At 43.2% G+C, this 18,344-nt stretch overlaps 2 protein-coding genes across 2 annotated transcripts in view; both read right to left on the bottom strand.

Annotated features, from left to right (window-relative positions):
* LOC311113134 (disintegrin and metalloproteinase domain-containing protein 33-like) overlaps positions 1-18,344 on the bottom strand; it is a gene marked incomplete at its 5' end in the record, with an annotated part of 235,199 nt that overhangs the window by 108,689 nt on the left and 108,166 nt on the right. The gene's annotated exons all lie outside the window — the stretch shown is intronic.
* Positions 4,305-9,327, bottom strand: LOC311112624 (uncharacterized protein; the record flags this gene model as incomplete). Its single annotated transcript, XM_084155772.1, has 8 exons — positions 4,305-4,778; positions 5,404-5,520; positions 6,027-6,162; positions 6,289-6,616; positions 6,701-7,088; positions 7,197-7,331; positions 7,512-7,644; positions 8,742-9,327. The coding sequence occupies 8 exons, from the start codon at positions 9,325-9,327 to the stop codon at positions 4,541-4,543; spliced, it is 2,061 nt and encodes a 686-aa protein (XP_084011898.1). The 3' UTR covers positions 4,305-4,540.

Here is an 18,344-nt window from a genome sequence, read left to right on the forward strand (position 1 = left end):
ATACAGCACGCACACATACATACACACACTCACACACACGCACACATACACACACACACACTCGCTCGCTCGCTCGCTCTCTTGAAGTAATGCTTCTGCTGTTATGTTATTGTCCTCACAGACCCTGCCTGCTCCTATGACACGATTTCCAAAACAAAATAGCAGACACATACACACATATACCAAATATCCCCTCTCACACACACACACACACACACAAACACACACACAGACAGAAGCAGCTTCCGTCTATTCTCTTCAGTATAGAGAGGGGAAGTGGAGTGGAGCAGACCCAGAGAGAGAGAGAGATACAGAGCATTGTAAATACAACCCATATTTATGTTTATTTATTTTCCCTTTTGAACTATTTGCACATCATTACAACACTGTATATAGACATAATATGACATTTGAAATGTCTTTATTATTTTGGAGTGTAATGTTTACTGTTAATTTTGTATTGTTTATTTTACTTTTGTTTATTATCTATTTCACTTACTTTGGCAATGTAAACATATATTTCCCATGCCAATAATTACAGAGCCAGCCTGTAAAAGCCTTTCTAGAGTCTGTCTCTTTACAAAGACCCCTGACTGCCTCAAAACATCTCTCAGTCTCTTAGTCTGTCTGTCTTTCTCTTCTCTCTCTCTCTCTCTCTCTCTCTCTCTCCCCCTCTCTTTCTGTCTATCTCTCTCGCTCTCTTTCTCTGTCTCTCTCTCTCTCTTTCTCTATCTCTCTCTCTTTCTTTCTCTCCTCTCTCTCTCTCTCTCTCTCTCTCTCTCTCTCTTTCTCTGTATCACTCTCACTCTCGCTCTCTCATTTGTTTAGTGACTGTATGTTCAGGCTATTCCCTCTACAGTTGAATACAAAGAGGCACTTCAGGCTGAGCGCCTCCAATCCTCTGGGAATGCTCTAGAAGTTGTTGGTGCACATTAAACATGACAGCTATCTCTCTTACCTTGGGCCATTACAGAAGTAGGATCTTTAATTTGAGCCAGTTTTCTACAGGAAAATTCTCAGCAACAAAAGAGTGATGAAATGAAGATCTTACATCTGTAGGTTGAGCAAAACCCTTCCCACAAACAAAGGCTCAATTAGCAGTACAAAACATGTATGTTATAGTATAAAGTTGGTCCTACCTTTGGCCATTTGGGGTTGAGCAGGCGGGCTTTGAGGGCGTCGTCCAGGGCGGTCTGGTACTGTCCAAGGCGGAGATGTGCCGCTGAGCGGTTACTGTACAGGATGCAGTTCTGAGGGTCTGCAGACAGGGCCTTCCCATAGAGCTGCACCGCCAGGCTGTACTGCCCCCGCTGGCACGCCTGGTTACTGCAACGCACTGCCTCCAGAAACTCTGTCTTAGAAAGGATAGGAGGCCCAGGAGGGATTGAGGGAGGGATGGAGGGATGAGGATCTGTCTTACGGAGAGAGGGAGGGATGGAGGGATGAGGGTCTGTCTTACGGAGAGAGGGAGGGATGGAGGGATGAGGGTCTGTCTTACGGAGAGAGGGGGGGATGGCGGGATGAGGGTCTGTCTTACGGAGAGAGGGAGGGATGGGGGGAACAGAGGTAGAGGACGAAGAGGAAGAGGGAGGGTTGGTGCTTCGGCTAGAAGAGCGAGGGCCGAAGAGAGAGAACTAAAGAGGAGAGGAGAGAGGGGGATGGGAGGAAGAGAATACATGTGGGGAGGAGTGGTCAGTTATCTTTTCATTCAATCAGAGACCTTTTTCTCAACGTTACAGTAATTTTAGAGTCAAGTTGTATCATCATTCCCTGAAGAGGACCATGCCAATATTCATCTGACCACCAAAACATCAAAGCAATGTTTATATCTACATTTGATATAGTGTGTATTTGTGAGTGTGAGAGTGTGTGTGTGTAATGTGCACATTGAGGTTAACTCTCTGCTTCCCTCCCTGATCTGCTGTTCCCAAATTTGTCCTTTCAGAATTACTTACACCAAGGCTGTCATTATCTCTCTCTCTCTCTCTCTCTCTCTCTCTCTCTCTCTCTCTCTCTCTCTCTCTCTCTCTCTCTCTCTCTCTCTCACACACACACAAATACACAGACAGACAGACAGACAGACAGACAGACAGACAGACAGACAGACAGACAGACAGACAGACACACACACACACACACACACACACACACATACATACATACAAATACACACATACAAATACACAGACAGATAGACACAAACACACACACAGTCCCTGAAGTCCCAGTGGCGTTCTCTGTCCAAACAGAGAGCAAACTGGAGCACTAACTCACACAGTAGGACGTTTTCACTGACAGAAGAGAGAGAGAGACAGAGAGAGCTAGAGAGAGAGAGCGAGAGCTAGAGAGGGAGAGGGAGAGGGAGAGGGAGAGGGAGAGGGAGAGGGAGAGAGAGAGAGAGAGAGAGAGAGAGAGAGAGAGAGAGAGAGAGAGAGAGAGAGCGAGAGAGAGGGGGGTTGGGGAGAGAGACAGAGAGACAGAGAGAGAGGGAGTCGGAGAAGATGAGAGAACAGCTGCTTTTCAACCTGTGCATATAGCCAATAAAATATGGGTTTGTATGCATGACTCTTACACATACAACTCGTATCTCTCACTCACTCTCCATCGCTCTCCCTATGTATTTCTCTCTATCTCACAACACTCAATCTCTTTCTATCTCTCTCACTCTCTCTCACACACACACACAGATGGAGGAGTGCAGGAAAATCGGCCATTGTCAAAGTGGAGCAGCAGTCAAAACAGTTGTGTTGGAAAAGTAGTACAGGAACACCCTCTTCACACACACACAGACACACACACACTCACCACCACCACTTCCCTGTCCCTTCCTTCCCCCTCCCAGCTCAGCCCAGGTCAGCAGGGAGACACACATTCCTGAGAGAATGAAACCAGGGACCTCCTCTGACAGAGAGAGAGAGAGAGAGACACTAAAGGGGCAAAAACCAATGTGCTGTTTGTCACCCAAGTAAAAGATAATGTTACATTTGGATCTTGTCTTATCTTATTATCATTGTAATACTGTAATATGGCATCTTCCACTAAATTGCTATGAAAAGCAATGTGCTACTACTGGCGCGGTATGGGCTAGGCAACTACTGAATAGCTACGCAACTTAGACATAACATCGAACGGATCATCAAAGCACTTTGGCTGAAATTGATAGGTTAGCCACTAGCCAGCCTATAGCATACTATTGCAGTTAGCTAGACCTATAGCCTAAATGCTCTGCACTGTCAAAGAAACTGTAGGCTAATTTTCTTTGTTCGCCATTGGGTTATTTACCCTTTCTTTCTTCGGTCGATGCTTCTCCATCCTGTCCTAGTTTTATACACAGCGGCAGCAACTTGAAACTTTCATCCCATGGCAGTTCGCTTCCCAAACAGCACACAGAAACGCTGCGCTCTCCTACAATAATGTAGGTAGGAACTTCAATCAACCGCTCTGTTTTCATGGACCTCAGAAAAATGAACAACCAAACGATATTCCACTTAACCGGCCGCGAACTAACTCAAGTTATTTCCCAGAAAGTGCGCCATGTTATATCCGTTTTTCCCCGAGTAACGGAATTTGTGGCGGGTGGAGGCGGGTGGAGGCAGGCTCAAGCTCCACGGATGCATCTCCAGGTCTCAATTACCCGTGGTGACATCAGAGAGGGGTTGAGTTACCTAGCAGTTATTCATTCCTGCTGTAGGTATTGTTTCTACAGAATTTAGGTAATAGATCATTACTTACTGCAGCCCTCTTCATAAATAAACAAGCCATAAGCTTGCAAGCAATGGACTTGAATCAAAGGTGAAAAAATGAAAAATATTTATAGAAAATACATACAACCACCATCCCTTTTCATTTCATGAACGTATTCTAGTTATGCCTTACCTAATAATAACATAATACTTTGGTGTCTTTGATATAGTGTAGCTTAATGTGTCATCAAATTGACAGTATTATGAATACAACAGTAACAGATAGCATACAGGCTATGTCTAAGTGTTTATTACAGAGTAAACAAATAATAAATAGAAACATTAAATCCAAACACTGTTTGTCTTTGACAATGATATGTTTTCCTATACAAGTAACTTCTATGTACACTTTGCAGTCAGATTAAGTATTCAATTAATGCTGAGCATAGACAGTAGTTTAAAAAAATATATATTTTACACTATTGTACAGTAGCTTAGATATTTACACTCAGGACTTGAAACATAGTTTTCCCTTTACAACAGTAAGGCCCTGATACAACTATCACTATTTACAACTGCTATTAGTATATGTTATTAGTATATGTCTTATCCCCCCGCCCCCCCCCCCAAAAATTAAAATAAATTAAAATAAAAAAACTTGCACTTGTCTTTTTTGCTACTTGCACTGACTTTGCTGATGTGGATGTCTCACCTAGCTATCTTAAAATGAATGCACTAACTATAAGCAGCTCTGGATAAATCTGGATTTACAATGACTAAAATTTAAATTTAAAAAATAGTATCGATATCCCATGGGGGAGGAAATGAAATGGCTAAATAGATCAGGCAACACTAGATTACATTGGCACTGCATCCCCTACTAAAGCACATTGTTTGTGCTTCCTGGTCTTGTGTACTTTGGGTTGTATCATCCTGAGGCAGAGTTTGTGTAGTCTGTGTTTGGCTCGTCTAGATTTGGGTCTCCTGCCGTTGCGTCCAGTGACCTGTAGATGGCGCCACTCCTCCATGTCTCCACCATTCTGCTTCTGCTGCTCCAGCTGAGCAGGAGAGGGTTTGACCAGAGAAGCTGAGCAGCTGTAGATAAGGAGATAGACTGTTACAAACTCACATGTGTGTGTGTGTGTGTCTGTGTGTGTGTGTCTCTCTCTGTGTGTGTGTGTGTGTGTGTGTGTGTGTGTGTGTGTGTGTGTGTGTGTGTGTGTGTGTGTGTGTGTGTGCAGGCGTGGACCATTTTTAGCTCAGTGGGCCTGTCTAACTTGGGTTTTTTGCACAAAATGATAATTATCTGGCTAATAGTGAGGGCCTAATGGCCGGTGTATTAGAATGCCAGAGCCGATTTCTGGTACCAGTCCGCCCCTGTGTTTTTTTGTGTGTTTTTTTTGTCATTTAGCAGACGCTCTTATCCAGAGCGACTTACAGGAGCAATTAGGGTTAAGTGCCTTGCTCAAGGGCACATCAACAGATTTTTCACCTAGTCGGCTCGGGTATTAGAACCAGCGACCTTACGGTTACTGGCACAACGATCTTAACCACCTGCCGCCTGTGTGTGTGTGTGTGTGTGTGTGTGTGTGTGTTGTGTGTGTGTGTGTGAGAGGGAGAGCGAGAGAGAGAGAGAGAGAGTTAGAGAGAGAGAGAGTGTGCACCCTTGCGTGCACGTGTGTGGCAGTACGTGTGTGTCTGTGATGTGTACTGTACTGACCTTGTCCCCTGTGTGCAGACCTGTGGCTGTAATGTGAAACAGGACAGAGAGATGTACTCCAACAGAATAGTCTGAACCCCAGATATCTCCTTCTGCTGAACCAGAACCTCAGACAGTCTAGAGGAGAGGAGAGGAGAGGAGAGGAGAGGAGAGGAGAGGAGAGGAGAGGAGAGGAGAGGAGAGGAGAGGAGAGGAGAGGAGAGGAGAGGAGAGGAGAGGAGAGGAGAGGAGAGGAGAGGAGAGGAGAGGAGAGGAGAGGAGAGGAGAGGAGAGGAGAGGAGGACATATTGGGGTGAGCGCCAGACACATAAGTGAGCACACAATCCCACTGTTGCCCAAATGCCCTACTTCTGTGTTTTATCAAACATTTAATTTAAACATTAAGCAACAACTGCTAACACAACTACTAGGGCTGTCCTTCACTGTCTGACCCTGTACAAACAATTTGTTTAACAATCTGACAAATATACCAGTAAGGGATGGGTCATCGAATGTGATTTGACACGTAATTTCATTAATTAATTCACAAAATTACATACAGACAGCTGTGTGTCACAGACCACTTGGTCGCACTGATCTGGTTGTCCGAATCGTTACATATTGTATTATTCTGTAATAATGACCTGCTGGTACAGTTGCAGTGGAACAGGGTCCTGGGTTCTGGGTTGAGGAGGCTGTATCTCTTCTGGTGAGGAGGGATCTTAAACCTGCAGTCATCCAGGTCTCTGTACACATCACACACATACACACGCTGCTTCCCTAAACAGACGGAAAACACAATGAAATGTAATTGAGCTCATGGTCAAGTCCACTCAAAAGGCACTATTATCAAAGACAGACAGACAGACAGAGACAGAAAAACAGACAATATTTCCTTCCACCTACCTGTGCTTGCTGCATCCTGCTTAGACTTAGGCCGAGTCAGGTCATTATGGTTGGTGGGTTCAGCTGGCGAGGCCAAAGCCAATGCTGGGCCCGAGGCCGAGGCTGAAGTTACTGGTCCCGAGGTGCTACTCTGGGCCCCTATAGCAGTAGCATTGCCAGTGGTGGAGGTGGGGGAAGTATTGGCAGCCATATTGTCCTCTCCAGAGTCAGGGTGGGTGACAGGTGAGCCAGGGGCTGGTGTTCCACTCTGACCCCCTGTGGTGAGGTCTGCTGGGGCAGCACTGGAAGGAGTGGTGGGGGTGGAGGGAGAGGTGGAGATGGAGATGGAGGGAAAGGTGGTGGTTGAGATGGAAGGGGAGGTCGAGGTGGTGGAGGGAGAGGTGGAGATGGAGGTAGAGGAGGTGGAGGAGGTGGAGGAAGAGATGGAGGTGGAGGTGGAGATGGAAGAGGAGATGGAGGTGGAGGAGGATGTGGTAGAGTTGGAGGGGGAGGTGGAGATGGAGGAGGTGGAGATGGAGGTGGAGATGAAGGAGGAAGTGGAGGAGGAGGAGGAGGTGGTAGAGTTGGAGGGGGAGGTGGAGATGAAGCTGGAGGAGGAGGAGGTGGTAGAGTTGGGGGGGGAGGTGGAGGTGGAGGTGGAAGAGTTGGAGGGGGAGCTGGAGGTGGAAGTGGGAGTGGAGATGGTAGTGGTGGTATTGTCAGCCATTTCATCCTCCTCTAGGTCAGGGTCCGGGTGGGTGGAGTTGTAGAAGGTGGGAGGATGAACCACAGCATACAGAGACATCTCATACTGTTGACACCTGCCACGGAGAGGAACAAGGTAGGATTAGGCTCTACTCCAGTTGTCATTGCATGTTACATTAAACACTTCATGAACAAACATAAGTGAGGTTGTGATAGTCGCTCACATGCCAAACCAGTTCCTCTGAGAGCACTGTAGTCTGTGGGAGAACTCAAAGCAGTGCATCTTCAGCAGGTTGAAGAAGACGTATCCCACTGTGTCTGAAATACTGTCCTCAGCCCCCAGTAAACACTGGTGAAACCTATACACAACAACACAATGTTAATACAATGTTAATGCAACCTAAACACAACATTAATACAACAATACACAGAGGTTAGCCGGAACTGCATCAGTAATGTATAATGTTAAGGGAAAGGCAGAATCTTCCTCATGAGAGTCACAGTCACATAGACAGAGTTAGTTGTGACAGGGAGCCTACCTGTTATCACAGTGGCAGTGGGACAGGGTGAAAATGTTTTTGTTGAAAACGCCATAGTTGGTCTCGAACGACAGGATGGTGTCCTGACATTGGTCATGCTCCCTGCAGCAACTGTCTGTCTCTGCAAACACACCTGTCACAGGTAGACGGGTAGGAGAGGTTCAGCAACAACAACAAGAGACCGGGTTAGGCCTATTTTATATATCGTGAAGCAAAACAGAGGCATTACTAATGCAGGGCCCTATAAAATCAGTTTTATTTTTTGTCTGATTCAGTTTAGTTTTTCACAAATTCTGTTTTCTCCGTTTTATTTTTCCAGATTTCCATTTTCCGTTCTTTCAGGTTTTCACTCTCAAAATCACACTTTTTTTAAACAGAAAAACAACTCAATTGGATGTTCTAAGTCCACAACAATGCCTAAACCACATCAGGAGACCACTTTTGAGGTATGAAAAAAAGTATATATATATGTACTTAACCTTTAATTACAGTGCATGCCTAGCAAGAGGATGTTAGAGGTGTGGCTCACACAATCAATCAATAATTTATAAAGCCCTTTTTACATCTGCAGTTGTCACAAAGTGCTTATACAGAAACCCAGCCTAAAACCCCAAAGAGCTAGCAATGCAGATGTATATAGTAGCACTCTACCATCACTGTCTGTGATTGTAGTGTTTGCAAAACAAATACCGACTAGATTGATGCAAATAATCATGATATCATTCTGCCAGGTAAGCATAGGCTACTTTGTAGTTAACATTTAATTGAGAAGGTTTTTGGGAAAGCCTTTCCATCTACCAACATCATCGCTAACAGCTGCACAAAGTGGTAGATGCTTTGTGTGTAGGCTATGGACACACCTCGCATACACAGACGGGGAATTCTCGTTGCCTCTTCATAAAGTTGCAGGAAATACGAATCACTAATGCATTATGGTAATGCATTGTGATTGAGTAAATGTATTAATTTTCAATTAATTTAGTTGATTCCCTACTAAGGTCAATACATTTTTGAATATTGTTGAATTACTTTTTAATATCTGGATTCCATGTTTCTGTCTGCGTTCTCCGCATCGCGGATTTTATAGAGCCCTACTAATGACCCATTAATCATCATCATCAATTACATTCTAGCTTTAATACCCCATACAATTACAATTTAGAAAATATTATCAAAAGGAGAACCATATCTGAGTCTGGAACACAGTTAGATACAACACCGACTACCTACCTAAATCCTCATAGGTCGCCGCCTTGTTCCCTGAGCCGCACCAAAGCGTTCCCGGTACGATTAAACCACGTTTTACGCGCCGGTGTGCTTGCGTCACATCCCTGGAACTGTCACCACCGTCTCCAAGAGGATTCTGGAACGCTATATCATCAATAACGCTCCGTGCGTGCCTCTTACTCCTTGTCTCTGTAAGTTCCTCAGAGGCATCTCCAACCGCTTCGCGCTGGGTGACTGTTGGAGAGCTAACAGGAGCGCAGGGGCTTTCAAATTCAAACTGCGGACTGACATCAAAACGTTCACCAGGACTGTCAGAGAACTCTGCTGTGGTGCTCTTCTCCCGACACACAGATATGTAGTTGTCTGTAACCGCGGTGTCGTCACTCACTGCGCAGTTGACCAGTCTATTCTCCACCGACCACACACTGTGGTAGAGATGGAGGGATGAGGAGGAGGGGTGGTGGGTTTCTCTGTGGTGTCGGAGGAAGCTGAGATGGGTCTCGCCGTTTGACGTGACTTTAGTCCAGAAACAGAAATCACTCGGGTCAGCAGCAGCTACAGTGGTCAAACTCAGAGACGCTGCTGCCATTATTACTGCAGAAAATAAAATGGAGTTGTTGAGCATTTTCGGCACCAATGTCAGCACTTTTAATGTCCTTCAGTACTTTATAGATAAACCAATATTGGTAATAAAAAGCACCCAATCAAATGTAATTGATCGTTTTATAAAACACTTATTTTCTCTTATGCTCAGAGGTAAGATTAAATATATAAATAAAATGTTGCCGCAACCTGAACTTGCATTAAAATAACTTCACTTTGCAGCTGATACTTAATTAACAGTAGCCCTATCCACTAGTTGCCACTGTCTGAGGATGTCTGAAAAGAGAGGGACCTCAGGCCGGTTTTAAACTGATCTACGAGGGGCTTTCCCGCCCTCAATATTCTGAGCTTTGATGTGACCACGTGGTTGTGGTGTGTGTTTGTTTAACTAACCAGGTTTCCATCCAGCCTTTTAATGCGAGTATTATACACTACCAGTCAAAGGTTTGGACACACCTACTCATTCAAGGGTTTTTCTTTATTTTTACTATGTTTTACATTGTAGAATAATAGTGAAGACATCAAAACTATGAAATAACACATATGGAATCATGTAGTAACCAAAAAGTGTTAAACAAATCAAAATATATTTTATATTTGAGATTCTTCAAATAGCCACCCTTTGCCTTGATGACAGCTTTGCACAATCTTGGCATTCTCTCAACCAGCTTCACCTGGAATGCTTCATATTTTATGATATCTGAAAAGGATAGCAAGTGTAATCATTTTCATTGATCATCCATCCAGTAGATAAAGTAAGAAATGCATTTCACTGTAAGGTCTACCTACACCTGTTGTATGGCGAATACAATTTGATTTGATTTATAAAATTGTACCGAAACTTTCAGTTTCCATCACAGCTGTGGTGATTTTTTTTAAATATATATATGGTATGACTTTATTCGCATAAAAACTGTGGATGGTTACAAACCAGGTTTCCATCCAACCTTTCTATGCAGTAAAGTACATGTCGGATAAAAAATGTCATGACAGGCCTAATGGAAACAGAACATTTGTCAGTAAACTTTCCAAATGTCGACAAAACAAAACATGATAAACAAGGTGGGATCGTTTTGTGTCTGTAAAATGAATTATGCCAGAAATATTGGTGGAAACGCTTTTAAGTGCAAATATTGATATAATAACCATCATATCGAAGTAAATTTGGAGTCACGCGATAACATTTTGTGTGGTCCTCCCACTAGGACTCGGGAAAGCATGCAGTTTATTAGGCTACAGATTAAATAAATTATGATGAACTTCACAGGGTAGTGAAAGTGCAAGGTGATCAGCTCAATTGATGCTCCTTTCCAATAAATATTGACGGTCTTATTCTGGTGACATGATCATCGATGCTTGGCTGCCATTTGACAAATAAAAATAATCTTGCTCTTTTGTCCATAATAATCTCATCATGTAGGCTGGCCCATAGCTAAGGGAAGTACGGGTGCTAAAGCCACATTTAACTTGTATTTTGTATTCGGAACATGGGAATTTAACCGCAACAATTATTTTTATGCGCACTATGTCATCACACACAGTTTTTTATCTGCGACAACTCAATTTGATGGAAAGACATCTCGTGAGAAAATGGCATATTGTTTTATGCGGATTTTAGAATATTCGCATGAAAATCTGTTGGATAAACTCACCCACAGCTTGAAATGTGGCTGATGGTGCCATTGGATCAGATTATTTACACGTGTCATGTGTATCATAATATCAAACCATAATAACTGTAACTGTCAACCAATCAAGATCAAATGAGATATATGAACATAATTTTTTTCTACTGGATGGATGATCAATGAAAATTATTACACTTGCTATCCTTATCAGATATCATAAAATATGAAACATTAAAATTCTTATCTTTTAACTCTTGACCAGCGTCCAGAATATGAGGTGTTTCAGAACAGAGTCAAATTCCGCCAGGAAGTAAACATAAAATATATATAGTTTTAATAATTTTGTTCTCCAATATTGACCAGAAAGAACAATTTATATCTATTCTTTTTTCACTGTAGGCCTATATTTTTAAACAAAATTAAACCAATATCAATATCAGCATTATATAATTGAATATTATTAAACCATCGATGTCTCCATGAATGTCAAGGTGTGTTATACTGCACAGTGGAGTTCAAGTCTAAACAGACAGGTGAGCTAATCCTTCAGAGGCCAACAGGACCGTGAACTTTCACCCAGTTGGAAAATAAAAAGAGAAGAGATTCTGTGTTTATCAAGAGAGCCAAAGTCCACCTGCCTCCCATTGCGTGGATACTCAGGCCACTGGTTCTCAAACCTCACCTCATTCACAACCTCACCTGATTCTCACAAAGGTCCTGCCATGTCACAGACGCTGCTATACAATGAGGGAACTTCACAGAATGTCTATGCATTAACAGCGGTGAAAAAAGTACCAATTGTCATACTTGAGTAAAAGTATAGATACCTTAATAGAAAATGACTCAAGTTCTCTTGATAAGCGCGTGAATTGGACCATTTTCCTGTCTTGCTAAGCATTCAAAATGTAACGAGTATCTTTGGGTGTCAGGGAAAATGTAGAGTAAAAAGTACATTATTTTCTTTAGGAATGTAGTAAAGTAAAAGTAAAAGTTGTCAAAAATATTAAAAAAAAAAAAAAAAATTTTTTTTTTTTTTTTCACCTTTATTTAACCAGGTAAGCCAGTTGAGAACAAGTTCTCATTTACAACTGCGACCTGGCCAAGATAAAGCAAAGCAGTGCGATAAAAACAACACAGAGTTACATACGGGGTAAAAAACATAAAGTCAAAAATACAACAGAAAATATATATACAGTGTGTGCAAATGTAGCAAGTTATGGAGGTAAGGCAATAAATAGGCTATAGTGCAAAATAATTACAATAGTATTAACACTGGAATGCTAGATGTGCAAGAGATTATGTGCAAATAGAGATACTGGGGTGCAAAATAGCAAAATAAATAACAATATAGGGATGAGGTAGTTGGGTGGGCTAATTTCAGATGGGCTGTGTACAGGTGCAGTGATCGGTAAGGTGCTCTGACAACTGATGCTTAAAGTTAGTGAGGGAGATAAGAGTCTCCAGCTTCAGAGATTTTTGCAATTCGTTCCAGTCATTGGCAGCAGAGAACTGGAAGGAATGGCGGCCAAAGGAGGTGTTGGCTTTGGGAATGACCAGTGAGATATACCTGCTGGAGCGCAGACTACGGGTGGGTGCTGCTATGGTGACCAATGAGCTAAGATAAGGCGGGGATTTGCATTGCAGTGATTTATAGATGGCCTGGAGCCAGTGGGTTTGACGACGAACATGTAGTGAGGACCAGCCAACAAGAGCGTACAGGTCACAGTGGTGGGTAGCGTATGGGGCTTTGGAGACAAAACGGATGGCACTGTGATAGACTACATCCAATTTGCTGAGTAGAGTGTTGGAGGCTATTTTGTAAATGACATCGCCGAAGTCAAGGATCGGTAGGATAGTCAGTTTTACGAGGGCATGTTTGGCAGCATGAGTGAAGGAGGCTTTGTTGCGAAATAGGAAGCCGATTCTAGATTTAACTTTGGATTGGAGATTCTTTATGTGAGTCTGGAAGGAGAGTTTACAGTCTAACCAGACACCTAGGTATTTGTAGTTGTCCACATACTCTAGGTCAGACCCGTCAAGAGTGGTGATTCTAGTCGGGTGGGCGGGTGCCAGCAGCGTTCGATTGAAAAGCATGCATTTAGTTTTACTAGTGTTTAAGAGCAGTTGGAGGCTACTGAAGGAGTGTTGTATGGCATTGAAGCTCGTTTGGAGGTTTGTTAACACAGTGTCCAATGAAGGGCCAGATGTATACAAAATGGTGTCGTCTGCGTAGAGGTGGATCTGAGAGTCACCAGCAGCAAGAGCGACATCATTGATATACACGGAGAAAAGTGTCGGCCCAAGAATTGAACCCTGTGGCACCCCCATAGAGACTGCCATAGGTCCAGACAACAGGCCCTCCGATTTGACACACTGAACTCTATCTGAGAAGTAGTTGGTGAACCAGGCGAGGCAGTCATTTGAGAAACCAAGGCTATTTAGTCTGCCAATAAGAATGCGGTGGTTGACAGAGTCGAAAGCCTTGGCCAGGTCGATGAAGACGGCTGCACAGTACTGTCTATTATCAATCGCGGTTATAATATCGTTTAGGACCTTGAGCGTGGCTGAAGTGCACCCATGACCAGCTCGGAAACCGGATTGCATAGCGGAGAAGGTACGGTGGTATTCGAAATGGTCGGTGATCTGTTTGTTAACTTGGCTTTCAAATACTTTCAAAAGGCAGGGCAGGATGGATATAGGTCTGTAGCAGTTTGGATCTAGAGTGTCACCCCCTTTGAAGAGGGGGATGACCGCGGCAGCTTTCCAATCTCTGGGGATCTCAGACGTTATGAAAGAGAGGTTGAACAGACTAGTAATAGGGGTTGCGACAATTTCGGCGGCTAGTTTTAGAAAGAAAGGGTCCAGATTGTCTAGCCCAGCTGATTTGTGGGGGTCCAGATTTTGCAGCTCTTTCAAAACGTCAGCTGTCTGAATTTGTGTGAAGGAGAAGCGGGGGGGGCATGGGCAAGTTTCAGCGGAGGGTGCAGAGTTGGTGGCCGGGGTAGTGGTAGCCAGATGGAAAGCATGGCCAGCTGTAGCAAAATGCTTGTTGAAATTCTCGATTATTGTAGATTTATCGGTGGTGATAGTGTTTCCTAGCCTCAGTGCAGTGGGCAACTGGGAGGAAGTGCTCTTATTCTCCATGGACTTTACAGTGTCCCAAAACTTTTTGGAGTTAGTGCTACAGGATGCAAATTTCTGTTTGAAAAAGTTTGCCTTTGCTTTCCTGACTGCTTGTGTATATTGGTTCCTAACTTCCCTGAAAAGTTGCATATCGCGGGGGCTATTTGATGCTAATGCAGTACGCCACAGGATGTTTTTGTGCTGGTCAAGGGCAGTCAAGTCTGAGGAGAACCAGGGGCTATATCGGTTCTTAGTTCTGTATTTTTTGAATGGGGCATGTTTATTTAAGATTGAGAGGAAATTACTTTTAAGGAACAACCAGGCATCCTCTACTGACGGAATGAGATCTATATCCATCCAGGATACCTGGGCCAGGTCAATTAGGAAGGCCTGCTCGCTAAAGTGTTTTAGGGAGCGTTTAACAGTGATGAGGGGTGGTCGTTTGACCGCGGACCCGTTACGGACGCAAGCAATAAGGCAGTGATCGCTGAGATCCTGGTTGAAGACAGCTGAGGTGTATTTAGAGGGTATGTTAGTCAGGATGATATCTATGAGGGTACCCATGTTTACGGATTTAGGGTTGTACCTGGTAGGTTCGTTGATAATTTGCGTGAGGTTGAGGGCATCTAGTTTGGATTGTAGGATGGCCGGGGTATTAAGCATATCCCAATTTAGGTCACCAAGCAGTACGAACTCTGAGGATAAATGGGGGGCAATCAATTCACATATGGTGTCCAGGGCACATCTGGGGGCTGAGGGGGGTCTGTAGCAAGCGGCAACAGTGAGAGACTTATTTCTGGAAAGGTGGATTTTTAGAAGTAGAAGCTCAAACTGTTTGGGCACAGACCTGGATAGTATGATAGAGCTCTGCAGGCTATCTCTACAGTAGATTGCAACTCCACCCCCTTTGGCAGTTCTATCTAGTTGGGGATGGAAATTTCAGAATTTTTGGTGGCCTTCCTGAGCCAGGATTCAGACACTGCTAGAACATCAGGGTTGGCGGAGTGTGCTAACGCAGTGAATAACTCAAACTTAGGAAGTAGACTTCTGATGTTTACGTGCAAGAAACCAAGACTTTTGCGATTACAGAAGTCAGCAAATGATAGCGCCTGGGGAGTAGGAGTGATACTGAGGGCTGCAGGGCCTGGGTTAGCCTCTACATCACCAGAGGAACAGAGGAGGACTAGAATAAGGATACGGCTAAAGGCTTTAAGAACTGGTCTTCTAGTGCGTTGGGTACATAGAATAAAGGGGGCAGATTTCCGGGTGTTGTAGAAAAGATTCAGGGCATTATGTACAGACAAGGATATGGAAGGATATGAGTAAAGTGGGGGTAAACCTAAGCGTTGGGTAACAATGAAAGAGATAGTATCACTAGAGGCATCAATTGAGTCGGTCTCTGCGTGTATGGGGGGTGGGACAAAGGAGCTATCTAAGGCAGGTTTAGCTGGGCTGGGGGATCTACAGTGAAATAGTACAATTAGAAATAACCGAAACAACAATAAGCTAACCATGTTTGGGCTGAGGCTAAACATAAACAGGATGTAGTACCGTAAAAAGGAATAGTCCAGCAGACATCCGGTGAACAGCAATAGGATAGTTCGGAGGCTGCTAAAGCACTAGCAGGTAAGAGGCCACGGCTAGCGTGTGCTAGCGGGCCGGGGCTAGCAGATGGAATCTTCGTGGTCGACGTCGTCGTAACCACATCAGACGATTTCGTCGGCAGACCAGTCGTGTAGGATCGGCGGGGCTCCGTGTCAACACTAGGTGGTCCCGTCCGGTTGACAGAGAGGTAGATAGCCGGGAGATGAGCCTAGCTCAGGATGATTAGCCAGACCACAGCGTCCATTTAGTTGAAGCTAGCTGGTAGTGATGAATCCGGAGTTAAAGGTCCAGTGATTCAGTGATTCCGGCAGAAAAACTGATATGTTCTGGGTCGATAACGCGCTGTGCAGACTGGCCGAATATCCGGTGATTAATATCCAGTGATTAAATGAATCCCGCAGAAAAAAAATCCAATGTTCTGGGTGAAATACCGCTAACTGTGGCTAATAGCTGTCACGCCCTGGCTCTGGGGACACTGTTATGTTGAGCCAGGGTGTGTAGATCTATGGGTGTTTATTTCTATGTTGGCCAGAGTGACTCCCAATCAGAGGCAACGAGTGTCAGCTGTCGTGGGTTGTCTCTGATTGGGAGCCATATTTAACTGTCTGTTTTTCATTCGGGTTTGTGGGATTTTGTTCGTGTTTGGTTGTGTATTGACCATTGACTGTCACGTCGTTGTTTTGTTGTTTTGATCGGGTGATCATTCTAATAAATAATATGTTCACATTCAACGCTGCGCCTTGGTCCGCTTCATCATGTGTCAACGATCGTGACAATAGCAAGTAGCTAGTTAGCTGGCTAGCTAGTTTCAACTGGAGATTCTATATAAAAGGTAAGTCAATAATAGAATCCGTTCCACATTGAGTGAGGCGGGTTGCAGGAAAGTATATTTTGTAGAAGGATGAAAAGTCTGATAGGGAAATATGTACGAAAAATACAAAAAAACAGGGTATTTACAGGCTATTTACAGACACACGACAAAAACAGAACTGCACTACTTCGCCATCTTGGATTAACCAATAGTAAAGTAAAGTACAGACACCCCATAAAACTACTTAAGTAGTACTTTAAAGTAATTTACTTAAGTACTTTATACACTGTGCATTAACCATTTGCATGCTTTCTCCCAAGACTATGATAACAGTGGCAGAAGGCAAATACATAATGTGTACATATGTATCTACAAAACATCCACAACTTTATACTGCACTTGAAAATACAATTCTTATTCAAAGTGAATATCAACACACCTTTTATTTTACTTTGCACCACATTATGGTTTAACATACGCTATCACAGATAATGTCACATTTGAGAATGTCTAGCAATCAAACCTACTACAGGTCAATGTACGTCATATGATCTAGACAGGGCTCACGCTCAGCGTGTATTTTGCGCGCATTTGTTATCTGTCACAGTTATATGCAGTGCAGTGCAATATGCCCATGTCTACAGCATTGTCTGATCATTATTTAATCAGGCTTGGAGCAATTGCTTTGTTCTACGAGAGTGAGAGAGTGAGAGAGCGAGAGAGCGAAAGAGAAAGAAAGTGAGCGAGAAGGGGGCGAAAGAAAGAGAGCAACATCTAAGTCAGTGCATTCCAAGTTTCTATGATATCCCATGGTTCTTAGATGAGCTAATGCTTCAATAACACATGACATGTTATCAACCTAAACAGCTAATCCTATGTAAATATCTTCATTCATATATAACATCAACATATGTTCCGTAACATCCAACATATGCTCCTTTTAACAAACTGTTTGTACATACAGTAACACAACTGAAGATCATATGCTTTGGCAGCTCAAACACTAGTACCAAGCAGTCACAGTATAGAAGTATACAAGACAGATTACAGATGTAGGATCTTAATTTGAGCCAATTTGGTACAGCAGGAAAATAATCCTGCAGCAACAGGAAATGTGAATTATTATGTGGATTATAATTAATGGACATTTTTGTAGGGATTTATACATTTTCCATTAGAGCAAATCAAGTCTGAAATGTCTAAATGGAAATTACAAACTTTAGAAGCCTTTCTAAACTCAAATACACTACTGCTGTGCAGGAAAATTCTCAGTAACAAAAGAGTGATCAAATTAAGATCCTACATCTGTATGACTGCATCATTTACATTTACATTTTAGTCATTTAGCAGACGCTCTTATCCAGAGCGACTTACATGATTATTATTTTTATTTTATTTTTCATACTGGCCCCCCGTGGGAATCAAACCCACAACCCTGGCGTTGCAAACGCCATGCTCTACCAACTGAGCTACATCCCTGAGACTGAGATAGGCAAGGATGGTGTAGCAACACATTATTTAACAATCTAAAGGGATTTTTTAAATCATAATTTAGCACCGTATTTATTCAAATCCGGTTTCCAGGTTTTAGAGATAAGTGAAAGAGATCACTTTCCCCCAGAAGCAGTAAAGCATGCTTGAAGTACGGTATTCTGAAGTATGATTCTGTTGCTGTTTCTTTTTGTTTCACTGTAAATACTGTGTTGATAAGTACATGAATCCAATAAGCATTCTGTCAGCACAAGAAGAATGAAGTTGTAAAAATAGTGAGAGCCTTAATTTTCTGCTAATTCAGGTTCACATTACTTAAAGTAGGAAGACCTAAATTATGATTTA

Source organism: Coregonus lavaretus (genome assembly GCF_964263955.1).
Source record: "Coregonus lavaretus genome assembly, chromosome: 39".
Lineage (NCBI taxonomy): Eukaryota > Metazoa > Chordata > Actinopteri > Salmoniformes > Salmonidae > Coregonus > Coregonus lavaretus.